The 23227-nt window shown below is 47.0% G+C and overlaps 1 protein-coding gene across 1 annotated transcript in view; it reads left to right on the forward strand.

Moving 5' to 3' along the window:
- The window catches only part of NCMAP (non-compact myelin associated protein), a 50439-nt gene that overhangs the window by 23913 nt on the left and 3299 nt on the right, over nt 1–23227 (forward strand). The window contains exons 2-3 of the mRNA XM_025356324.1: nt 16517–16605; nt 20234–20318. Coding sequence (XP_025212109.1) covers nt 16524–16605; nt 20234–20318 — 167 coding nt within the window. The 5' untranslated portion in view covers nt 16517–16523. The remainder of the gene's footprint in view (nt 1–16516; nt 16606–20233; nt 20319–23227) is intronic.

The following is a 23227-nucleotide window of genomic DNA, read 5'->3' on the forward strand; positions in this document are numbered from 1 at the left end:
TGTTTTGTTTGCTATCTGTTTGTCATGCTTGGAACTTTTCTCCTCTCAAAGGTCTGTTGATGGTCCTTGGCTATCTGTTTCTATTTAAGAGTAAGACACAGGCTGGGGGTGGTGGCTCATGCCTGTAATCCTAGCGATTTGGGAGGCTGAGGCCAGAGAATCCCTTGAGTTTAGGAGTTCAAGACTAGCCTGTGCAACATAGCAAGACCCATCTCTACAAAACTAAAAATTTAAAAAGTTAGCCAGACATGGTGGTGGGCACCTGTAGTCCCAGCTGCTCAGAAGGCTACACTTGGGCCCAGGAGTCCAAGGCTGCAGTGAGCTATGATTTGCACCACTGCACTCCAGCCTGAGCAACAGAGTGAGACCTTGTTTCAAAAATAAATAAATAAATAAACAAAAACCCATTCAAAACTCTAGGTGAGGTGGGCAGAGCTTGTCAACTAGCAGCCTCTCCATAGGCCGACTGGACAGAACCTGGCCATTGTATTAGAGGATTCTCTAGTCAATCAGTATCTGTAGATCTATTCCCTTTGACTAGTCAGTTTCCCAGAGCCTAGGCTGTGATATTCCCCTTTTCAGCCAGAGATTAGCCTTTGGCAGAGCTAAGCTTCCCAGACAAATGTGCCTATGAATCACCTGGGGTCTGGCCGAGGGGTAGGTTCTGGCCAGCAGGCCTGAGTGGAGCTGAGAGTCTACATTCCCAACAAAGCACCAGAGCTGCCAGTGCTGCTGATCCATGGACCACACTGTGAGGGCCACAGCCTGCAGCAGCACTGCCCAAAATGACTTGACAGAATCCTGTGCTGTCCAGCGCAGGAGCCACCAGCCACAGCGGATGCCGGGCAGCTAAAACGTGGCTAATGCGACTGAGGCACTGCATTTTTAATTGTATTTAAGTGGAATTCATTTTTCTTTAACTCGCTGTGGCTATATGTGGCTGTCATGTCGGGCAGTGCAGGTCTGCCTCCTCCTGGCTGTCTCTGCAGAGGGGCAGAACTCACTCTATTCTGCAGGGTGGAGGAGGCCCACAGTGGTGAGGACGGAGGGAAGGGGTGGAGGGGGGCAGAGTGGAGCTGTGCCTTAACTTTTGTCTTCCTCTTTTTTTCGGGGGGCAGGGGGATGGAGTCTTGCTCTGTCATCCAAGCTGGAGTGCAATGGCGTGATCTCGACTCACTGCAACCTCCGCCTCCCAGGTTCAAGCGATTCTCCTGCCTCAGCCTCCTGAGTAGCTTGGACTACAGGCACGTGCCACACCACCTGGCTAATTCTTATTATTTTTAGTAGAGACGGGGTCTCACTGTGTTTTGTCAAGTTCCAGCCTGGTCTCGAACCCCTGACCTCAGGTGATCCGCCTGTCTCAGCCTCCCAAAGGGCTGGAATGACAGGCGTGAGCCACCGTACCAGCCCGTCTTCCTCTTTTTAGCCCCACCTGGCACCCTGACTTTTAGTGATCTCTGTCACCCACTCACTCCTGAGTCCTTGGGGGGTTTCTTCAGTGGAATCAGCTTTAATTGGTTTCCCCAGTCTGTAGGTTTGGGCCTTGGCCTCTTACAGGCTGTAAGTCATACTCAGTCATTGGCTTTTCCAGCTTTCAAACCTGGACTGGGCTCTCTCCAGTGTGGTTGTTTTCTCTTCTGTTCCCTTTGGCCTTGAGAGTTGATGCCTCTTGATTCTTGATTCCTTTACTGTCATATGTCAGGGGGTTCAGGATGAAGCAGAGATGGATACTCATGCTCCATCTGGTTTGTTTAACCAGCCAGAAGTCCTTTCTGCTTTTTTTTTTTTTTTTTTTTTTTCCGTGATGGGGTCTCGCTGTGATGCCCAGGCTGGAGAGCAGTGGTACTATTTTGGCTCACTTCAACCTCCGCTTCCCAGGTTCAAGCGATTCTCCTGCCTCAGCCTCCCAAGTAGCTGAAATTACAGGCACCCACCACTATGTCTGGCTAATTTTTGTATTTTTAGTAGAGATAGGGTTTCACCATTTGACCAGGCTGGTCTCGAACTCCTGGCTTCAAGTAATCCACCTGCCTTGGCCTCACAAAGTGCTGGGATTACAGGCATGAGCCACTGCGACCGGCCCCTGCTTTCTTTTGTTTAAAAGATGTATCCCAAACTTTGTTTATGTCAAGATAAGGCCAACCAGCATTCATCCTTCTTACCTGTAAGTTTCCTGCAGACAGGAAACTCGTTGTGTTCAGTAGCCTAGAGAAACCACCCTAAGTTACTGGACGGCCTCAGAGTCGCTGGGAGAAGTCCAAGGCTCTGCCTGCCTGCGAAAGAGCCCAGCTAACCAACCCAGTGCACTTTCTCTAGTCTGTAAAGGGATTGATGAGGCTCATGGAGGGACAAGACAGCTGAAAGACATCCTTGCAAATCAGAACTGGCCAGGGAGTGGCCTAAAGCAGACAGTCTACTTTGGTAGATATTTACATTTACAAGACTGCAGTCCTTATAAGACAAAAGACCTTCTAAGCCCTTGGCAGGGAGGAACTTTAGAAAGGAAGGTTTGAGACTGGTTATGAGTTAACTAGGCAAATAAATCCCACAGATGGGATCGAATCTGGGCTGGCAGGGGCTGGGCTGAAGTGCTCCTTCAGGACAAGATGAACTATAGATACCTTTGAAGTTAGGTTGAAAGTAGGTTGGTGCTAAGACTTACATGAAATCAGCTTGCTCAGCAGGGAAGGAATCAGGCCTGCCCAACTGCCTCTTGAGCCCACTCCCTATTCCCCTACCCCAGCTGGCCCGGCGGCTCCAGGACTCTTCCTCTGTCCATCTGTCACAGCCCTTCTCATGCGCACCCTCCTGATGTGTTGCTGGTGCCTACCATCCCCTGCACACATCGGATCCACCTCAATGCCTCCCACGGTGCTTGGCCTGCGTGTCTGCGTGTAAAGGCAGTGTAGACGAAGCAGGAGTGGATTCAAAGCGCAAACCTTGGGATCAGACAGATAAGACTCCAACTCCTATGTAGGAAGCTGAATAATGGCCTCCCAAAGAACATCCTCATCCTAATCCCCCAAACCTGAGAATATGTTAGTTTACACAGCAAAAGGAACTTTGCAGATGTAATTAAGTTAATGACTTTGAGGTGAGGAGATTATCCTGGATTAGCTGAGTGGGCCTAATGTCATCATAAGGGTCTTTATAATCGGAAGGCAGGAGGGTCAGAGAGAGAGGAGGAGATGTGATGATGGAAGCAGAGATCAGAGAGAGTGAGGTAAGACGATGCTATGCTGCTGGTCTGAAGATGGAGGAAGAAGCCACGAGCCAAGGAATGCAGGCAGTTTGCAGAAGCAGCAAGAAAAGGCCCAGAAATGAATTCTCCCCTAGAGCCTCCAGAAGGAACACGGCTCTCCTAACACTTTGATTTTAGCCCACTATGACCAACTTCAGAATTCTGACCTCTTAAACTGAAAGAAAATTACTGTGTGTTGTTTTAAGCCACTAAATTTGCAATAACTTGTTAGAGCAGCAATAGGAAATGAACAGATCCGAGCTCTGCCATGTGTCAGCACAGATGCCTTGGGCAAGTTTCCTAACCTCTCTGGGCCTCAGCTCCTTTGTCTGTAAAATAGGAACGATATATCTGAGAAAACCTATACAAAGTACTTGGCATGGTAACTCACACGTGAGGCACTTGATCAATGGTAGTAATTGTGCTTTTGGTCATCGCCATTGTCATCATTATCACTGTTATTGGTTGTTTATCCACAGATGTGAAAACAAACTGGACATTTTCCTTCTTATCTAGATCTTCTTGGATAGAGAGAATAGGAAACTGTTAAGAGGCAGGCCAAATAGCGCTACTCCAGTGATTCTCAACCAGAGAAAATTTTGTCTCCCAAAGACTTTTGGAAATGCCCTGTAACATTTTTGGTTGTTACAACTGGGGGGATGCTACTGGCATCTAGTGAGCAGAGGCCCAGGATGCTGCGATGCTGCTGAATATCCCATAATGCACAGGACAGCCTCTCACGACAAAGAATTACCTGGCCTGAATGTCAGTAGTACCAAGGATGAGAAACCCTGCCATACTCTGAGGCCTGGCTGTACCTCTTGGGCTCAAAATATCAACAGGTAGAAAGAAAAGTGAGCAGAGAGTGGCCGGGCATGGTGGCTCATGCCTGTAATCCCAGCACTTTGGGAGGCCAAGGCGGATGGATCACCTGAGGTCAGGAGTTCGAGACCAGCCTGGCCAATATGGTGAAATCCCATCTCTACTAAAAATGCAAAAAAATTAGCTGGGCATGGTGGCACACATCTGTAATCCTAGCTACTCAGGAAGCTGAGGCAAGAGAATTGCTTGAACTGGTAGACAGAGGTTGCAGTGAGCTGAGACTGCGCCACTGCATTCCAGCCTAGGTGATAGAGCAAGACTCCATCTTAGAAAAAAAAAGAAAAGAAAAGTGAGCAGAGTCCTTCCCTAGCAGGGTCACTGACCCTCAGAGTATCCCCAGGAATACTGCTTACCTCCTGGGGGCCAGGGTCGCCGAGGACAGTTTGGAGTAGGAGATCTGAGTTTGAGACTCAGCTCTTCCATTGACCTGCTGTTAGATTTTGGGCAAGCCCCTTAACCTCTCTGAGCCTCCATTTCCTATCAGCACAGTGGAGATGAAAAGACCTGCCTCGTTGTGTGGATTGAATGGGGAAGCATGTGAAAGCACAGTGCCTGGCACTTGGGTAGGGACTGCTTGAGTGTTGGCTTCCTTCCCTCCTGGCCTAGAATATCGAGGTGGCATTATTACCCTCTGACATATTCACTGAGGGACACAAACCCATTAACCCTGTGCCTCCTCCTGCCCCACAGGGACAGTGGGACACCTGGAGATTTACGTGGGAGCTCATATGGAGGTCGAGGACTTTCAAGAGCTGGGTCCTTGGCTTGAGCCCAAAGACCGAGAGATAGATGGAAGCCACAGGTCACATTCTAGCTCTCAGTCAATCTCCACCACAATGTCCACGGGTCTCTTCCTCCCACCGACATCTGGCACTGTGTGTGCCACACTTTTGGCACAAGCAAAATAAGCCTTGTGACCACTTTCAGCTGGGGTTTCTATTGATAACTCTTAGCACATACAGCTTATCATATCTGCAGGTCTTGGGTTAGAAGCTCCGGGAGTCCCCTTTCCTTACAATGCAGGCCACAAAAATCAGAACAAAGGACATCTGAGCCACCATTTGTCAGGGTGGGTCTTACTTCACAGGTGTGGTGGGCCTGAAGCCCAGACTTCCAGAGCCACGGGCTGCGGCTTTTGCCCTTTGACTGCAGTATGACATTGATCAGGCACCTTTCTGTGGTCAGTGCTGGGCTAGGCATGGAGTGGGCGGTGGGGGTGGGGTTGATGTCCAGTACATGTGATTGAAGAAAAGATTCTGAAAGGAAACAATTACTTTTCTCATCCTTTTGGTCTGAGTTCCTCAGGATGTAATCCCCTCGGCCCCTCTGGTTTTTTGGTTTTTATTTTATTTATTTGTGTATTGTTCTTTGGTTTAAAACAGACCCACGGCCCTCTTTGAGTCTTCTCAGTCCTATGCGCAGGGTGAGCGCTGGTTGAATGGATGGGAGGACAGATGGACAGAAGAACGGGTGGAAGGACTGTGTGCCCAGTGAGTGGGTGGGTGGGTGAGTGGGTGGGGGCGTGAGTGAATGGCAGGATGAAAGAATGGATGGGTAAATGCAGCAGAAAATGTGCTTCCAACTACAAGGAACACGTGTTCAGTATGTGATTGCATATGGCCTCCAGTTCGGGGGAGCACTCGGCAGAATTCCTACCCCAACTTTGGGAGCTGTGATACACAGAGCCATGAACAGACAGGGCAGATGGGGTGGGGAGCTTATGATAAGGGACCAAACAGGAATGGAGGGTGAAGGAAGTGGCCATGCAGGATTCAGGTGGCTCGGGTGACTATGCACCCTACAGAGTGCTTGGAAGTTCATTCCCGGGTTTCCTTTCTTGTGCACTGCTCTTGCCAAATCAAAGCCCCTGCATGGAATCTGCCTTGGTCTGTTCCAGTCTCGAGTGCCTTCTAGGAAGGATCGCTGCCTTCCAGAGCGACCTGCTCACGCTGACTTCCCTCTCCTCACATCCCCTGAGTCCATATCTACAAAGAAGACACTGGTTCTTGAGTAAAGCTATGAACAGTTCCATATAACAGAATCACTGGTTGGAAAAGCCCTTAGAGATGATCTCCAAACTGGGCGATTTTACAGGCAGGAAAACCAAGGTCCAGGGAAGGAAGAGGACTTTCCAGGATCAGGTAGCAAGTGAGTGACAAGGGAAATCCTGGTCTTCCAAGTCTCAGGTTATGAATCCACAGCTTGCTCTTCCCCTGTCCAGCCACAGCCCCTGTGCCCCACTGGTCCCATCAGGACTCTCTGGGGGAGATCTCACTATTTCCTCTGTCTCTGCTCTCAGTGGAGATGGAGAGGAAGATCAGGTCCTTCAGAGGTCCTGGTGAATCCCTGCTCAGATCCCCTCCTTGGGACACCAGGCTTCATGGTCTGACTCCCTGACCTCCCTGTTTATACCTGAGTTTGACCAAGTGCAGCCCAAAACTTGACCAGACAGAGAACGGGCATTCAAGCTCCAAAGAGACAAAGAGAGCAGGGAGAACACAGACTGGAGTCAGGGAGAGGTGAAGAGAGGCTGGGAACTGGCATGAGCACGCCAGGCACTCTGTTGAGCAGTTATGGTATCTCATTTATTCTCACAACCCCACGAGTTAGGGGCTGTTATCCCTGTTTTACAAATGAACGAGCGGCTCGGTTTATCAAGCTGGTCAGTGATGAGGCAAAGACGAAAATCCAGGTCTACCCAACCCCAAAGTCCTTGCTGGGTCATGAGCCTCTAGCCAATGTGCTGTGTCACAGCACTGTCATTTCAGCCATCCAGGAGGAGCTGAACTGTCTCTCCTGAGGGTCCAAATCAACAAGGTCAAGGCTAACAGGAATCAATGCAAAGTCCTGATTGTCAAAAAGTCATTTGCACAATTGCAGAATGGAGTCCTGGCGACTGGACAGCAGATCATCATGATATTGTCATCATGAGACTGTCACTGCCACTGTCTTTCCACTTTGCAGTTTATAAAGCCCCTTCATGTCTGGGCGCGGTGGCTCGCACCTGTAATCCCAGCACTTTGGGAGGCTGAGGTGGGCAGATCACAAGGTCAGGAGTTCGAGACCAGTCTGGCTAAGATGGTGAAACCTCATCCCTACTAAAAATGCAAAAATTAGCCAGGTGTGGTGGCAAGTGCCCGTACTCCCAGCTACTCAGGAGGCTGAGGCAGAAGAATCACTTGAACTCGGGAGGCAGAGGTTGCAGTGAGCTGAGATCGTCCCACTGTACTCCAGCCCGGGCAACAGAGTGAGACTCCATCTCAAAAAAAAAAAAGCCCCTTCACTTGGTGATCTTGGGGCTTTCGCCATTAACGAGCATAAGGATAAGTGTGAAAAAGAGTAGGGGGGCGTCTTTCAGTAGGTGGATAGGAGCAGTGTGCTGTGGCTGCCTATAAGGCCAATGAGCTATTTGTTTTTATCAATCCAGGGCAATATCAATAGATATCGTCTACAGCACTGTGCTGAATATATGACATGTTTCATCTCATTTAATTCTCACAATGCTGTGGAATTGTGACTATTATAATTCCTATTTCACAGACCAGAAAACTAAGAGGTGAAGAAAGTTGGCCAAGGTCACACAGCTAGTAAATAGCAGAATTCAGGCTCACATCTGATAAGCATCAAGAAACCTGTCATTCTGAACATGTCAGCACCCCTCTGGAGTCATGTGTCCAGTTTTGGGGTCGTTCTTAGGGGAGTCCTTGACACGGAGGAATGAGGAACCCATGAGGGACACCATCACCTGAAGACTTGTTTGAAGGAGCTGAGAATATTTACCCCAGAGAAGAAAATCATCAGAGAACATACAATTGCTGTTTTCAAAGGCAGAAAGCTCCTCTGCTTAAAAACAGGTTGGCTTCACAGGATGTTTACCGACCTGCAGCCAACTACTATCGCCACCTATTGGTGGGAGGTAACATTGATGTGGTGATACCGCCTACCCTAACTGCTCTGTTCCAACCGGGAAAGTTTGAATTGAGCCTTTCATATACAAAGGTCAAAGGTGCTTTTCTTTCCTTTCCTTCCCTTCCCTTCCCTTCCCCCTCCCCTTCCCCTTCCCCTTCCCCTTCCCCTTCCCCTTCCCCTTCCTTCCCCTCCCTTCCCCTCCCTTTCCTTTCCTTTCCTTGTCTTTTCTTTTTTCTTTTCTTTTCTTTTCTTTACAGGGTTTCACTCTGTAGCCTAGGCTGGAGTGCAGTGGCGTGATCTTGGCTCACTGCAGCCTCTGCCTCCCAGGCTCAAGCAATCCTCCAGCCTCAGCCTCCCAAGTAGCTGCGACTACAGGTGCACACTACTATGCCCAGCTAATCTTTGTATTTTTGTAGAGAAGAGGTTTCACCATGTTGTCCAAGCTGGTCTCGAACTCCTGGGCTCAAGCAATCCACCCACCTCGGCCTCCCAAAATGCTGGGATTATAGATGTAAGCCACCACTCCCCACCACAAAAGTGCTCTTAATCCTGACAGGTTTTCACTTAGAAGAGGTAGCAGGTTTACCTTTGTGGGGAGATAATTTGCACCAATAAGTAAAAATTACAAGGTGCCAATATGAAGGTCAATTTTCTTTTTCTTTTATTTTTTATTTTTATTTTTGTAGGAGTTTAGGAACGGGGGTTTAATAGGCAAAAGAAAGAGAAAGAAACAGAAAGGAAAAAAGCTCTGTCTTTAGTGAGAAAGATGGGACTTCTGAGAGGAAAAGACTCAATTTTCTTTTTCTTTTAATTTTTTGAAATGGTATCTTGCTCTGTCACCCAGGCTGAAGTGCAGTGGCTCGATCATGGCTCACTGCAGCCTCAAACTCCTGGGCTCAAGCGAATCTCCCACCTCAGCCTCCCGAGTGGCTATGATGACAGGTTCACATCACCACACCTGGACTGAAGGTCAATTTTCTGACCATTAAAACATCCCAATATCTCCAGGAGCTGCTTGGGAGTAGTGAGCCACTTGAGTGGAGGAGATCAAGTCCTGCTAAGTCTCCCTTCTCTCAGGAGATTGGGAGAAATCAATCCCAATGTTTTGGTGGGTCGAGGGCTTTCGTGGGTTACCTGCTCTGAGTTACAGGTGGCCATTTGAGGAGCAATCTGCCAGGGTGGGTAGTCTCTCTATTGTCTTATCCAGGGAGGAACTTGTAAGCCAGGCCAGAGGGAGAGGGGGTACCCCTAGGGCAAAGCTTCAGGGGAGATATTTTGGATAGGTGGGGGTCGACAGCATTTATCTTCCAGATTCGGCTCTTAGACTTGGTCAAGAGCTAGTCAGAGCAGAATGGATCCGTGAATAAATGGTTATGACCCGCCATCACTTGCCAAACTCACCTCCCACACAGGCCTTTGTAAACAACCCAAGAAAACAACAGGTCCCTTGTAGATTCCGTAAATGTGATCGAGGCTCTGCTGAAGACAGAGGCTCAGACTGTGGCCAAGGGCAGGAGTAGTTGGGTAGGAGTCACGGTCAGGGTCAGGGGCCTGGGACAAGGGCCCTCGTCTGTCTGCTGAACCCTGGCCTGTGTAGGTTTTTTCATCAAAGCCCCACATTGATCCAGGTGGCCCTGGATGCTGGGCCACCTGTGCCTTGTGGATTTGCTAGGAGGGTTTTTTTTTTTTTTTTTTTTTTTTGAGATAGAGTCTTGCGCTATTGCCTAAGCTGGAGTACAGTGGCTCGAGCTCGGCTCACTGCAAGCTCCGCCTCCTGGGTTCAGGCCATTCTCCTGCCTCAGCCTCCCGAGTAGCTGTGACTACAGGCGCCCGCCACCACGCCCGGCTAATTTTTTGTATTTTTAGAAGAGACGGGGTTTCACCGTGTTAAGCAGGATGGTCTCGATCTCCTGACCTCGCGATCCACCCGCCTCGGCCTCCCAAAGTGCTGGGATTACAGGCGTGAGCCACCACGCCCAGCCGCTAGGAGGGTTTTTGAAGAAGGAACTATGAAATTGAACAGACCCTGGCTTGAATCCTGGCATGGTTTTCATATCAGCCATGTGAAGTTAAGGCAGTTGCTTCTCTGCTGTGAGCCTCAGATTCCTCATCTGCAGAATGGACAAAGTGCCTGTGCCCTCCTTACTGGATTGGTATGAGGATTAAGTGAGCTCTCCATCATAAAGCGCCGAGTGCAGTGCCTGACACATAGTGCATTATTATTATGATTACATTAGCCTCTCTCAGTGAAGACTGGCCTTCCTCTCCCTGTCCTCTCCCTGTTTTCTATGGCCGTGGCCCTTAGTCTTAAGGATGTTTGATACTGAAGTGCCCCTGCTGGCCCTCACTTGGTTAACAACTGTGCTGGGGCCCCACACATGAAAACACCCACATCCTTGGCCGTGGCTGTGCTACCACCCTCCCTCCCACCTTCTCTGATGCAGCAGGCACACAGAGGCAATTGAGAGCCCTCAGTTCCGAGATGAGGCGAGATATGCTCTGAGATTCCTCACTGTTCTCTGAGAGAGAAGAGTAACTGGGCCCATCCAAAAGACAGTCTGCACCTGGAACTCAGCACCCAGGAGGTCACCCCTGCAGGACCTGTAGAGGAGCCTGTGTCCTGGTGGCCTTAGGTGGCTGCATTACTGGTCAGTGTGTGTATGTGTGTGCATGTGTGTGCATCCCTGTATTCCTGCAGTGAACCAGTCACAGACCCCACTAGTGTGTGTCACAGACAGGGTGGGGCAGTAGGAAGGATGCAGATGTTGCTGTTTGCAACACCCAGGTTCACAAACTAGCTCTGTAGCGTTGGGGCTACATAAGCGTGGAGAGTTAGCTTTATGTTTTTATTTTTATTTTTATTTTTTTATTTTATTTTTTATTTTTTTGAGACAGAGTCTCGCTCTGTCACCCAGGCTGGAGTGCAAGGGCGTGATCTCAGCTCACTGCAACCTCCTGGGTTTAAGCGATTCTCCTGCCTCAGCCTCCCTCAAGAGTAGCTGGGATTACAGACACCTGCCATCACGCCCGGCTAATTTTCCATGTTGGCCAGGCGGGTGTCAAACTCCTGACTTCAAGTGATCCGCCCACCTCGGCCTCCCAAAGTGCTAGGATTACAGGTGTGAGCCACTGCACCTGGCCGAGAGTTAGCTTTATATGATCAAGTCTCAGGGTCTTCATTTGAGAGAGGGGGAAAGGAAAACTTATCTGACATGGCATTTTGCTAGTTAAATAAGGGCATGGACAGAAACTATCTGGCGCAAGGTCTTGGAACATGGCAAACACTCAGATGGTGGTTTCTGTCATTTTTGTGCGTGTTGGTTTCACGGTGAATATGTCCATGGGTCTGGGTTGGCCAGTGATTGTTCTATGTCTCTCTCACTAAGCAAACCTTGATCCGCAGCCATCTATTTGCATCTCTTTTCTGTTTTTAAAGGAATTGTATGAAAGCCTCACTGGTGAGTCTTCTTAGCTTGATATTGGTGAGGCTAGAAGGAGAAAGTTTAGGGAAATACGTACTAATACCCTTCACAGGCTGAGGCAGGGCCAGCATCTCCCCTTGACAGTAGAGGTGGGCAGTGCTGGGTGGGAAAGGCTTTCATTCCAAATTCTCATATTTGTCTGTGCTTTTAAAATTTTATTTTATTTATTTAGTTTTAGAGACAGGGTCTTGCTCTGTCACCCAGGCTGGAATGCAAGGGTGCCATCATGGCTTATTGCAGTCTCAAACTCCTGGGCTCAACGGATCCTCCCTCCTCAGCCTCCCAAGTAGTGGGGACTACAGGCACACACCACCACCAGGCTGGCTAATTTGTGCTTATTTTTACAGAAAGAATGTCTCCTTGTTTTCAGCTCCAGATCCCCCTGTCTCTAAGTTAGTTCAGCAAATATTTACTAATATTCACTATAATACTTACAGCCACCATTTAGTGAGCATTTAAAAACACTTTCCATACCCCACTGCACACTCTCGGCTCTCTTAGGGAAAGGGAGAGGAGTTCGTTTTACGGGTGAGCAAATGAAGCTGGGAGAAATGCAGCGACTCATTCCAGCCCTTGCACGGCGAAGGAGAGAAGACCCAGACACTTTATCTGAGGAAGGTAGAAGGATATGAGAAAGAACAAGAAATAGTCTCTATCCTCAAGGACCTGACAATGAAATGCAGCATTAATGGCAGACAAAGTGGTGGACACATGCCCTGGTGGTGTTTCTTTGCAGGGCGCTGCTGTGGGAGGGTAGGGGACAGAATCGCTATTTCTGTCTGAGTGGGAGTCTTCCTTGATGGGTGACTGGGGACTGGGCTGTGTGTTTTTTTTGAGATGGAGTCTCGCTCTATTGCCCAGGCTGGAGTGCAGTGGCGCAATCTTGGCTCACTACAACCTCCACCTCCTGGGTTTAAGCGATTCTCCTGCCTCAGCCTCCCAAGTAGTTGGGACTGTAGATGTGCGCCACCATAAGCAGCTAGTTTTTGTATTTTTAGTAGAGATGCGGTTTCACCATGTTGGCCAGGGTGGCCTCGATCTTCTGACCTCAAGTAATCCGCCCACCTCCGCCCCCTAGAGTGCTGGGATTACAGGCATGAGTCACCATGTCTGGCCTGGGCTGTGTCTTCAAGGCTATATTCTTTTTCTTGGGGAGCAATAGAGCATGGCCAGCCTGAGCCTGTTTCAGGTGCTGGGAGACAGGAAGCCCAGGCAGGGAGACAGAGTGGCAGGAGTGGGGAGGTCAGGCAGAGTCACACGGGGTTCCTGGTGGGAGCCTGAGTCTGGGAGTCCGGAGGGTCTGGTCTTTGGAAGGAGGGGTAGATAAGAGCTAGGGAGTGTTAGGCAGGGCCCCGGATTAAGGGAGTGCAGATAAGGTAGAGGCAGAGCCCACCCTATAGATTAACAGGGCGAGGCCACAGAGGCCATTCTGACCCTGTGAAGCCCCCGGGGCAGGCCACTGCCACCAGAGCCCCGAGCTGGGGTGCAGATGGCCTGACCCTAGTATGTGTGTTTCAAGGGGAGTGCTGACCCCTGCTTCCATCAGAGCTGCGAGAGCAGGAAAGCTGCAGCCCATAGATAAGGACTCTGTGGAGAGATCTTGGGTGAGGACTGGGGAGGCCAATGCCTGGGGCAGCCAGCCCAGAGGCAGCAAAAACCAAGTATGATGGGGGAAGAGGCAGTGCCGTGTTGTCACAGCAGTTTGGCAGAGGGTGGTGTGAGTAGCTGAGATGCTAAAAACAGAGGGTAGAATCAGCCTGTGAAGGGCTTTCACTACCAGATATTGAAGTGTTGACAGGGGGAAATGATTGTTTTCTGAGCCCCAGAATCATATGATCAAACCTATAGTCTGTCGTGCTCACTAGAATGTGAGCTTCCCAAGGCAAGGAGTTCACTGTGTATTCCCAGCACTGAGCACAGCATCAGTCACTTAGTAGGTGCCAGGTTGATATTTAATAGATGTGTTTCATAGATATGTACAGCCACAATATATACAATGTTTATGGATATATATATGTTATGTAGTAAGCATTTTAAAACTGTGATAAGAATACACACTAATGATCAAGGGAGTGGTTACTTTGGGGAAGAGAGGAAATAGGATTGAGATAGAATACAAAAGGGATTTCAGCTATGTCTGATTTTTTTTCTTATAAAGAAGAACTGGGACCAGGCGCGGTGGCTCACGCCTGTAATCTCAACACTTTGGGAGGCTGAGGTGGGTGGATCACTTGAGGTCAGGAGTTTGAGACCAGCCTGGCCAACATGGTGAAACCTCGTACTACTAAAAATACAAAACAGCTGGATGTGGTGGTGGGCGCTTGTCATCCCAGCTATTCGGGAGACTGAGGCAGGAGAATCACTTGAACCCAGGAGACAGAGGTTGCAGTGAGCCGAGATTGTGCCACTGTACTTCAGCCTGGGTGACAGGGTGAAATTCTGCCTCAAAAAAAAAAAAAAGAAGAAGAAGAACTGGGCTGGGCATGGGGGATCATGCTTGTAATCCCAGCACTTTGGGAGACCAAGGCTGGAGGATCGCTTTGAGTCCAGGAGTTTGAGACCAGCCTGGGCAACATAATAACACCTAGCTTCTACAAAAAAAAAGTTTTTTTAATTAGCCAGGCATGGTGGTGAATGCCTGTAGTCCCAGCTACTCAGGAGGCTCAGGTGGGAGGATTACTTGAGCCTGGGAGGTTGAGGCTGCAGTGAGCTATGATCACATCACTGCATTCCAGCGGGGGCAACAGAGTAAGACTCCGTCTCAGATAAATACATAAATACATAGAAAAACGGAAGAAAACATGACTGTAAACATCTGTTAAATGTGAGTGGTCAGTACATGGGCTCCTATAATATTTGTCTTCATAATTTAAAAAACATGTCTTACTTTTAAAAAGAAAATAAATGTATGCACCATTTTTTAAAAATGTCCAGAATATCTCTTTCTCCAGTAGATGTCTGTGTTGAGGCCTATGGTTTCTTAAGATTACAAACAAGCCTAGGCAATTCTCTTGAGGTAGACCCTTCGTGGGCTTCCAAATTGTCAGCAGCTGGAGTCAAAGTGCCACTCTAAAATAATGAAGCTAAGCTTGGTTTGCTTCCTTATATTCTTGATGCCTGTAGTTCAGAGTGATTATTTATTTATTTATTTATTTTTATTTTTATTTTGAGACAGAGTCACTCTGTCGCCCAGGTTGGAGTGCTGTGGCGCAATCTCTGCTCACTGCAACCTCCGCCTCCCACGTTCAAGTGATCCTCCTGCCTCAGCCTCCCGAGTAGCTGGGATTACAGGCAGCCACCAACATGCCTGGCTAATTTTTGTATTTTTAGTAGAGATGGAGTTTCACCACGTTGACCAGGATGGTCTCAAACTCCTGACCTCAGGTGATCTTCCCACCTCAGCCTCCCAAAGTGCTGAGATTACTGGCATGAGCCACCATGCCAGGCCCAGAGTGATTATTTATAATATCATTGTGCTTAGATTATGGTTCTTGGTGGAGGATCTCAACACTTCTTTCCAGTGGTGACATCATACTAACTGTGTAAGTCCTGGCTCACCCCTCAAATGTAACATTGTAGCCTTGTGCATTTTGATTCTTAGTGGCCTCAGGGTAAAAAAAAAAAAATACATTGTACACTCAGAGAGTGAGTCCAAGCTCCACCTCCTACTTGTAGGACCGGTTGATTCACTCAACCACCTTGAGTCCCAGCTTGCTCAATAGGAGGGGTAGATGATGGCTACTTCTCAGTGACTGAGAGGATTAAATCAGATAATATAGTGTGTGGAGTCTTCTGAGACAGAGCCTGGTACATGGTAGATTCCCAAACTGCATTAACTGTCTTCCGATTTAAGGCTTTGTACAACCCGGGCTTTGTTCTCTTTCCCCTTACACCCCAACCATGCCCATTTTTCAAGGCGTATTCGACTGTGTCTCTCCCATGAAATTGTTCCTCACAGCCCAATGGCTCACGTCACTGACTGCTTGATAATCCTAGTTCAGAATTAGCCAGGCGTGGTGGCACATGCCTGTCGTCCCAGCTACTCAGGAAGCTGAGGTGGGAAGATCACCTGAGCCCAGGGAGGTCGAGGCTGCAGAGAGCTGTGATGGCACCACTGCGCTCCAGCCTGGGCGACAGAGCAAGACCGTGTCTCAAAAAAATTTTGTTTAAATCATAGTTAATTTTTCATCCATTTATTTATTTATTTTTGCCTCCTCAGATAATAAAGCCTTTAAAAGTAAGAATGCGGACTGGGCGTGGTGGCTCACGCCTGTAATCCCAGCACTTCGGGAGGCTGAGGCGGGCGGATCACGAGGTTAGGAGATTGAGACCATCCTGGCTAACACGGTGAAACCCTGTCTCTACTAAAAATACAAAAAAACTAGCCGGGCGAGGTGGCGGGCGCCTGTAGTCCCAGCTACTCGGGAGGCTGAGGCAGGAGAATGGCGTAAACCCGGGAGGCGGAGCTTGCAGTGAGCCGAGATGGTGCCACTGCACTCCAGCCTGGGCGACAGAGCCAGACTCCGTCTCAGAAAAAAAAAAAGAAAGAAAGAAAGTAGGAATGCCAGTTCAAGTGTCATTGCAGTCACTGGAGAAAAGCCCACTAGAGTGGAAGATTGACATCTTGGGTTAAATTCTGTTAGGTCAACTTGGGATTCCAGGTAGCTTTGGGGACTTTGGTTTCACCAGTAAAATGGCAACAGTAACTCACCTCACATAGTTTCAAGAGATTGATCCAGATATTTGAAGGAGTTGAGTAAATATTGTTGAATAAATTTAAACCGTTTTGAAAAACAAAGTTCCTTACAAATGTCAGGTATTAGTATGAAATTCCTTCCCCCGCCACGGTATCTAATAATGGGGTTTGTATTTACTTGCTGCCAAGAGAAACTGCATGCTTGAATATTCTACAGTCATCCAGATAAAGACCAAAAGAGGCGTCAAATAGCAATAATAAGGATTTATCTAATTTTAAACAAAACTTCTTCTTTTTTCTCATCAGGATCGAGATGACCACAGCCACCCCTCTGGGGGATACCACCTTCTTCTCCTTGAACATGACCACCAGGGGAGAAGACTTCCTGTATAAGAGTAAGGTCAACTTGGCTTGGAGGCTTGGGGAGGGATGGCAGGTCATGGTCATAGTGCAGAGGTTAAGAGTGTGGGCTCCAGAGGTGGAGTGCCTGGGTCTCAGGCCCAGTTCTGCCACCAGCCAACTGCAGCATTAATGGCAGACAAAGCAATGGACACATGCCTCAGTGGTGTTTCTTTGCAGGGCAATGCTGTGGAAGGGTGGGGGACAGAATCGCTATTTCTGTCTGAAATAGCGAGTGGGAGTCTTCCTGGAGGGACAACTGGGGACTGGACTGTGTCTGTTTTTTTTTTTTTTTTTTTTTTTTTTGAGACAGAGCACATGACTTTACTGCTCTGTGCCTCCTTTTCCTCATCTATACGATGGGGATATTAAAGAAGCTGCCACATAAGGCAGTTGTGATGACTAAAGGAGATAATCCAGGTCGACAGTTTAGCACAGCCTCTGGTACATGCTAAGTACCTAATGATGATGATTATTGTTATTACTACTGGCTGGGTGTGGTGGCTCACACCTGTAATCCCAGCACTTTGGGAGGCTGAGGCAGGTGGATCACTTGAGGCCAGGAGTTCAAGACCAACCTAGGCAACATAGGGTCCTTTGTAAAGCAGGACCCTGTCTTTACAAAAATTGTTTTAAAAATTAGCTTGCATGGGGCATGTACCCATGGTCCCAGCTACTCAGGTGGCTGAAAAGGGAAGATCACTTGAGCCTGAGAGTTCAAGGCTGTAGTGAGCTATGATTGTGCCATTGTACTTTAGCCTGGATGACAAAGCAAGACCCCACCTCTAATAATAAATAAATGGTGGTATAATATTTTATTCTATAGGTTGCCATACCTTATTTAACCATTCTCATATTTAGAATATAAATATTGTCATAATAAACATCTTCATTCATAAACATTTTCTGTATTTAGGATTATTCCCGTAAGATAAATTCTCCAGAATCAAATAGATTGCTTTAAAGTATAAACATGCTTATGATTCTTGATATTTTCTTTTTTTTTTTTTTTTTTTTTGAGACGGAGTTTTGCTCTTGTCACCCAGGCTGGAGTGCAATGGTGCAATCTTGGCTCACTGCAACCTCTGCCTCCGGGGTTCAAGCGATTCTCCTGCCTAAGCCTCCTGACTAGCTGGAATTATAGACTCCTGACACCAGGTCTGGCTAATTTTTGTATTTTTAGTAGAGATGGGGTTTCTCCATATTAGCCAGGCTGGTCTCGAACTCCTGACCTCAGGTGATCTGCCTGCCTTGGCCTCCCAGAGTGCTGGGATTACAGGCGTCAGCCACCAACCACAGCAAGCGGTTCTTGATATTTTCAGTATCAATTCTGACAAGGATGTTGATCTTGAAACTAAAATTGGAGGCCAGGTGTGGTGGCTCGCACCTATAATTCCAGCACTTTGTGAGGCCTAGACAGGTGGATCACTTGAGGTCAGGAGTTCAAGACCAACCTGGCCAACATGGTGAAACCCCATCTCTACTAAAAATGCTAAGATTAACCAGGTGTAATGACAGGTGCCTGTAATCCCAGCTATTCAGGAGGCTGAGGCAGGAGAATCGATTGAACCCGGGAGGCAGAGGATGCAGTGAGCTGAGATTGCGCCACTGAACTCCAGCCTGGGCAACAAGAGTGAAACTCTCTCTCAAAAAAAAAAAACAAGAAAGAAACTAAAATTGAAGTGTGACATTGGAACTGGGAACTAATATTGAAATTAGAGTCTAAGACATTAAGCTACACGAACATCATCACAGCCTTGTTTTTAATAGTGAAAAACTGAAAACAACCTAAGTATTCTCAATAGAGAATTGGTGAACAGATTGTGGTACACCAAAAAAATGGAGTACTATGCAGCCATGGAAAGTCATGAAGAAAAATATATAATTAAACAGAAAGATGATTATGATTTGTTATAAAACAGTATGTGAACCATGGTTCCTTTTTTTGTTTGTTTTTGAGATGGAGTCTTGCTCTGTCGCTCAGGCTGGAGTTCAGTGGCACGATCTTGGCTCACTGAAACCTCTGCCTCCCAGGTTCAAGCAATTCTCCTGCCTCAGCCTCCTGAGTAGCTGGATTACAGGTGTACGCAACCACATCCGGCTAATTTTTGTATTTTTAGGAGAGACAGGGTTTCACCATGTTGGTCAGGCTAGTCTCGAACTCCTGACCTTGTGATCTGCCCTCCTTGGCCTCCCAAAGAGCTGGGATTACAGGTGTGAGCCACCGCGCCTGGCCATGGTTCCATTTTTACCAAGTACATATTTTTCTATATTTAGGAATATTTCCTTTAAGACAGATATTCAATCGTATAAGTATTAAATTATTTTAAAACTATAATGGATATTTATTTAAAAATTTATAGAGATGGAGTCTTGTCATCTTGCCCAGGCTGGTCTGGAATTCCTGGGATCAAGTGATCCTCACCCCTCAGCCTCACAAAGTACTGGGATTACAGATGTGAACCACTGCACCTAGCCAGATATTTATTTATATATTTGTTTTTATTTTTTGAGATAAGAGTCTTGCTCTGTCACCCAGGCTGGAGTGTGGTGGCACAGTCTTGGCTCACTGCAGCCTCAAACTCCCAGGCTCAAGAGATCCTCCCTCCTCAGCCTCCCAAGTAGCTGGTACTACAGGTGCATGCCACCACACCTGGCTAATATTTTATTTCTAGAAACAGGATCTTGCTATGTTGCCCAGGCTAGTCTTGAACTCCTGGGCTCAAGTGATCCTCCCACCCCATCCTCTCAAAGTACTGGAATTGCAGGGATGAGCCACTGTGCCTGACTGATAGATATTTACTGTGCATCAACATGATCACATTGGTGAATGTTCGTATACAGACAATCAGCAGTTGTTGGGCCAATGAGTTCTTCAATGACCCCCCCTCTTTTTTGCACATATTTATATTTTCAAAATTATTTTCTACAAAAATCACATGCTACTTTTGCATTATCAAAAAGAGGGGAGGGCTGGGCGCGGTGGCTCATGCCTGTAATCCCAGCACTTTGGGAGGCCGAGGCAGGTGGATCATGAGGTCAGGAGATCGAGACCATCCTGGCTAACACAGTGAAACTCCGTCTCTACTAAAAATACAAAAAATTTAGCCAGGTGTGGTGACAGGCGCCTGTAGTCCCAGCTACTTGGGGGGCTGAGGCAGGAGAATGGCGTGAACCCAGGAGGCGTGCAGTGAGCCGAGACTGCGCCACAGCAGGACACAGAGTGAGACTCCTTCTCAAAAAAAAAAAAAAAAAAAAAAAAGAGGGGAGGGTATGTTGCTTGTTTGTTTCCCAGAAGTTTGAGGTTTTTATTTCTAGAAACAGGATCTTGCTATGTTGCCCAGGCTAGTCTTGAGCTGGAGCTGATAAGAACCAGGACTTTGCCTAAGGCAGAGTTTTGGCAGACGATGTACTGAGGATGGGGTCCTTCAAGCGCAGCTCGGGGCAGGGGTGCACAGCCACTCCAGATGTGACTGTCCTGGGCTCAACTGGGAGTGTCCCAGGACGTTGCCCTCTCTCCTGCTTCCCTTGACCCAGTGAGGATGTGAGGTGCCAGAGCAGGGCGTCCTCCCAGTCTGCGTTCAGTTTGCACGTTCACGGTCTCTGCTTCTCTCCTTTCTGTAGGTTCTGGAGCCATTGTTGCTGCCGTTGTGGTCGTTGTCATCATCATCTTCACCGTGGTTCTGATCCTGCTGAAGATGTACAACAGGTACGGATGCCCTGGGCTTTGGAACTGCCTGGCCCCTTCGGCGACTTCAGAATACATGGGAGATGATACGTGGGTGCCCATCGTGTACCTGGCAGTATCCCTGAGCCTTTAGTAAATGCTCTAACCCTTGGGGTCCTTTTTGAGTCTGTTCTGTTGAAGGAATTTCAAAGCGACTATTTTTGTACTTGGAGAAATATTTTTTAAATGTAATAATGATAATGACAATGATAACAGTCTTGAGCACTGTGGTAAACATTTGTTTGTAATTTACAGATAATAGAGGAATGTTCAGACCTCTTCTCTCAGAGATCCCTCTGCTAGGTTGTATGAGCTGGCCACATAAGTATTCGAGATGACAAATACTGGAAGCATGTACCCTGACTCTGCTTTCTGGAGACATATAAGGGGAAATAAAAGAATATAATTTGATCACACGAAGAATAAATTTTATATCTTATCACCTTATATGTAATTACCTTCAGTCGCAACCTTGATGGAAGGTAATTATTTTCAGGGAAGAAATAAAAATTTTAAAACTATAAATAAAACATATTATAGAAGACCTAGAAGCCATTTCTTTACAAAGATATCATGGCCAGGTGTGGTAGTGTGATATGTAATCCCAGCTACTCAGAAGACTGAGGCAGGAGGATGGCTTGAGTCCAGGAGTTTGAGTCCAGCCTGGGCAACACAGCAAGACCCTGTCTATAAAAATATATTTGCATATATACATACATATATATGTATTAGAAGTGCACGGATTAATAAGGAAAGCTGTTTACAATATATTATCAAAGTTTGCAAAACAATATATACATGGTAATCATGATCATATACATAGGTTACCCATACACATATCCAAGGGAGAGCAACACAGCAAGGTCTTAACAACTGGTGCGTCTACATGATGACATTGTTAGTTTTTGCTGGGAGGGGGATGTTCCTAAGTTTTGAGGAATAGTAAACACACATTGTTTTTATAAGAATATGAATATTATTTATAAAGGTAGCTGCTAGATGTGGTGGCTCTGCCTGTAACCCCAGCTAGTCAGGAGGCTGAGGCAGGAGGATCACTTGAGCCCCAGAGTTTGAGACCAGCTTGGGCAACATAGCAAGACCCTGTCTCTGGAAAAAAAAAAAAAAGTTTTAAAAATAAAGGTAGCTAGGCCGGGCGTGGTGGCTCACACCTGTAATCCCAGCACTTTGGGAGGCTGAGGTGGGAGGATCACGAGATCAGGAGTTTGAGACCAGCCTGGTCAACACAGTGAAACCCTATCTCTACTGAAAATACAACAAATTAACTGGGCATGGTGGCGGGTGCCTGTAATCCCAGCTACTTGGGAGGCTGAGGCAGGAGAATCGCTTGAACCCAGAAGATGGAGGTTGCAGTGAGCTGAGATCACACCACTGAACTCTGGTCCAGATGACAGTATGAGACTCCGTCTCAAAAAATAAATAAATAAATTAATTAATTAATTAATTAAAGGTAGCTAATGTATATTGATCTCATACCACATGCCAGGCATGGTTCTAAGCTCCTTACATGTGTTAATGCATTTAATCCTCATCTAACAACCTCACAAGGTGGATACTACTATTATCCTCAATTTTATAGGTATAGAAACACATACAGAAAGATTAAATCGTATGCCCAAGGTTGTTCAGCCCTGATTAGCACAACTGGGATTCAAACCTAAGTTCATGTGGTTTCGAAGAAAGGACTCCCACAATTACATGTAATAATAATAACATTAAAAGGTTATTTAAAAAAAAATATTTAGGGTATTACAATTTGGGTCTATCCCAAACCAGGAAGTGGCATCAAACCCCAATGTCTACCCTTTATTTTTCTCCATTGTTACTGGAGCTCTGAACCTCTTTTTTAGGTCGTATCTGAATGGAGAATCCACTCAACCCACCCTGTTTGCACTGAGGCCTGGGCTGGGAATTGAGAAACCTGGGTTCAGTAGTCTTTGGTTTGTCAAAATCAAGCAAGTTATTTAACCTCCTCCTGCCTATATGTTGTCATGTTTAAAATGAAGAGTCTCAAAGCTTGATAAGTGCATTATAGATGCATTGGAAAATGTCTTTGTTCTTAGGAGTATTTAGGAGTGAAGTGGCATGATTCCTGCAACTCACAAATGGTTCATGGTTTTAAAAAACTGTGTGTGACAATAGAGAAAGATAAACTAGTAGAGAGAGAGAAAAAAAAGCAGATGTGACAAATTGTTAGTAATTAGTGAATTGTTCAGCGAAGGGCTGTCTTAGACCATGCTGTGCTGCTATCACAGAATATCTGAGACTGGGTAAATTATACAGAAAAGAGATTTATTTCTTGCGGTTCTGGAGGCAGGGAAGTTTAAGATATCGAGGGGCCAGTATCTGGCAAGGGCCTTCTTGCTCTGTTATCCCATGATAGAAGGGCAAAGAGAGAGCAAGAGATCAAATTCACAGCCTATGAAGTCCTTTTATAATTGGCACTAATGGAGTCATGAGGTAGAGTCCTTATGACCTAAACACCTCCTGTTAGGCCCCACCTTTCAATACTGTTGAATTAGGGATTAAGTTTCCAATGCAGGCTTTTTGGGGGCCACATTCAAATTGTAACAAGGGTATTAGAGTATTAACTGTACTATTTTTGCAACTTCCCTGAAGATTTGACATTTTAAACAAATAATTATAAGGCTGGGCACAGTGGCTCATGCCTATAATCCCAGCACCCCAGGAGGCCAAGGCAGGTGGATTGCTTGAATCCAGGAGTTCGAGACCAGCCTGGGCAACATAGGGAAACCCTATCTCTCCTAAAAATACAAAAAGTTAGCCAGGCATGGGGGTGTGCACCTATAGTTCCAGCTATTTGGGAGGCGGAGGTGGGAGAATCACCTGAGCCTGGGATGTTGAGGCTGTAG

The sequence above is a fragment of the Theropithecus gelada genome, chromosome 1, assembly GCF_003255815.1.
Source record: "Theropithecus gelada isolate Dixy chromosome 1, Tgel_1.0, whole genome shotgun sequence".
In the NCBI taxonomy this organism is placed as follows: domain Eukaryota; kingdom Metazoa; phylum Chordata; class Mammalia; order Primates; family Cercopithecidae; genus Theropithecus; species Theropithecus gelada.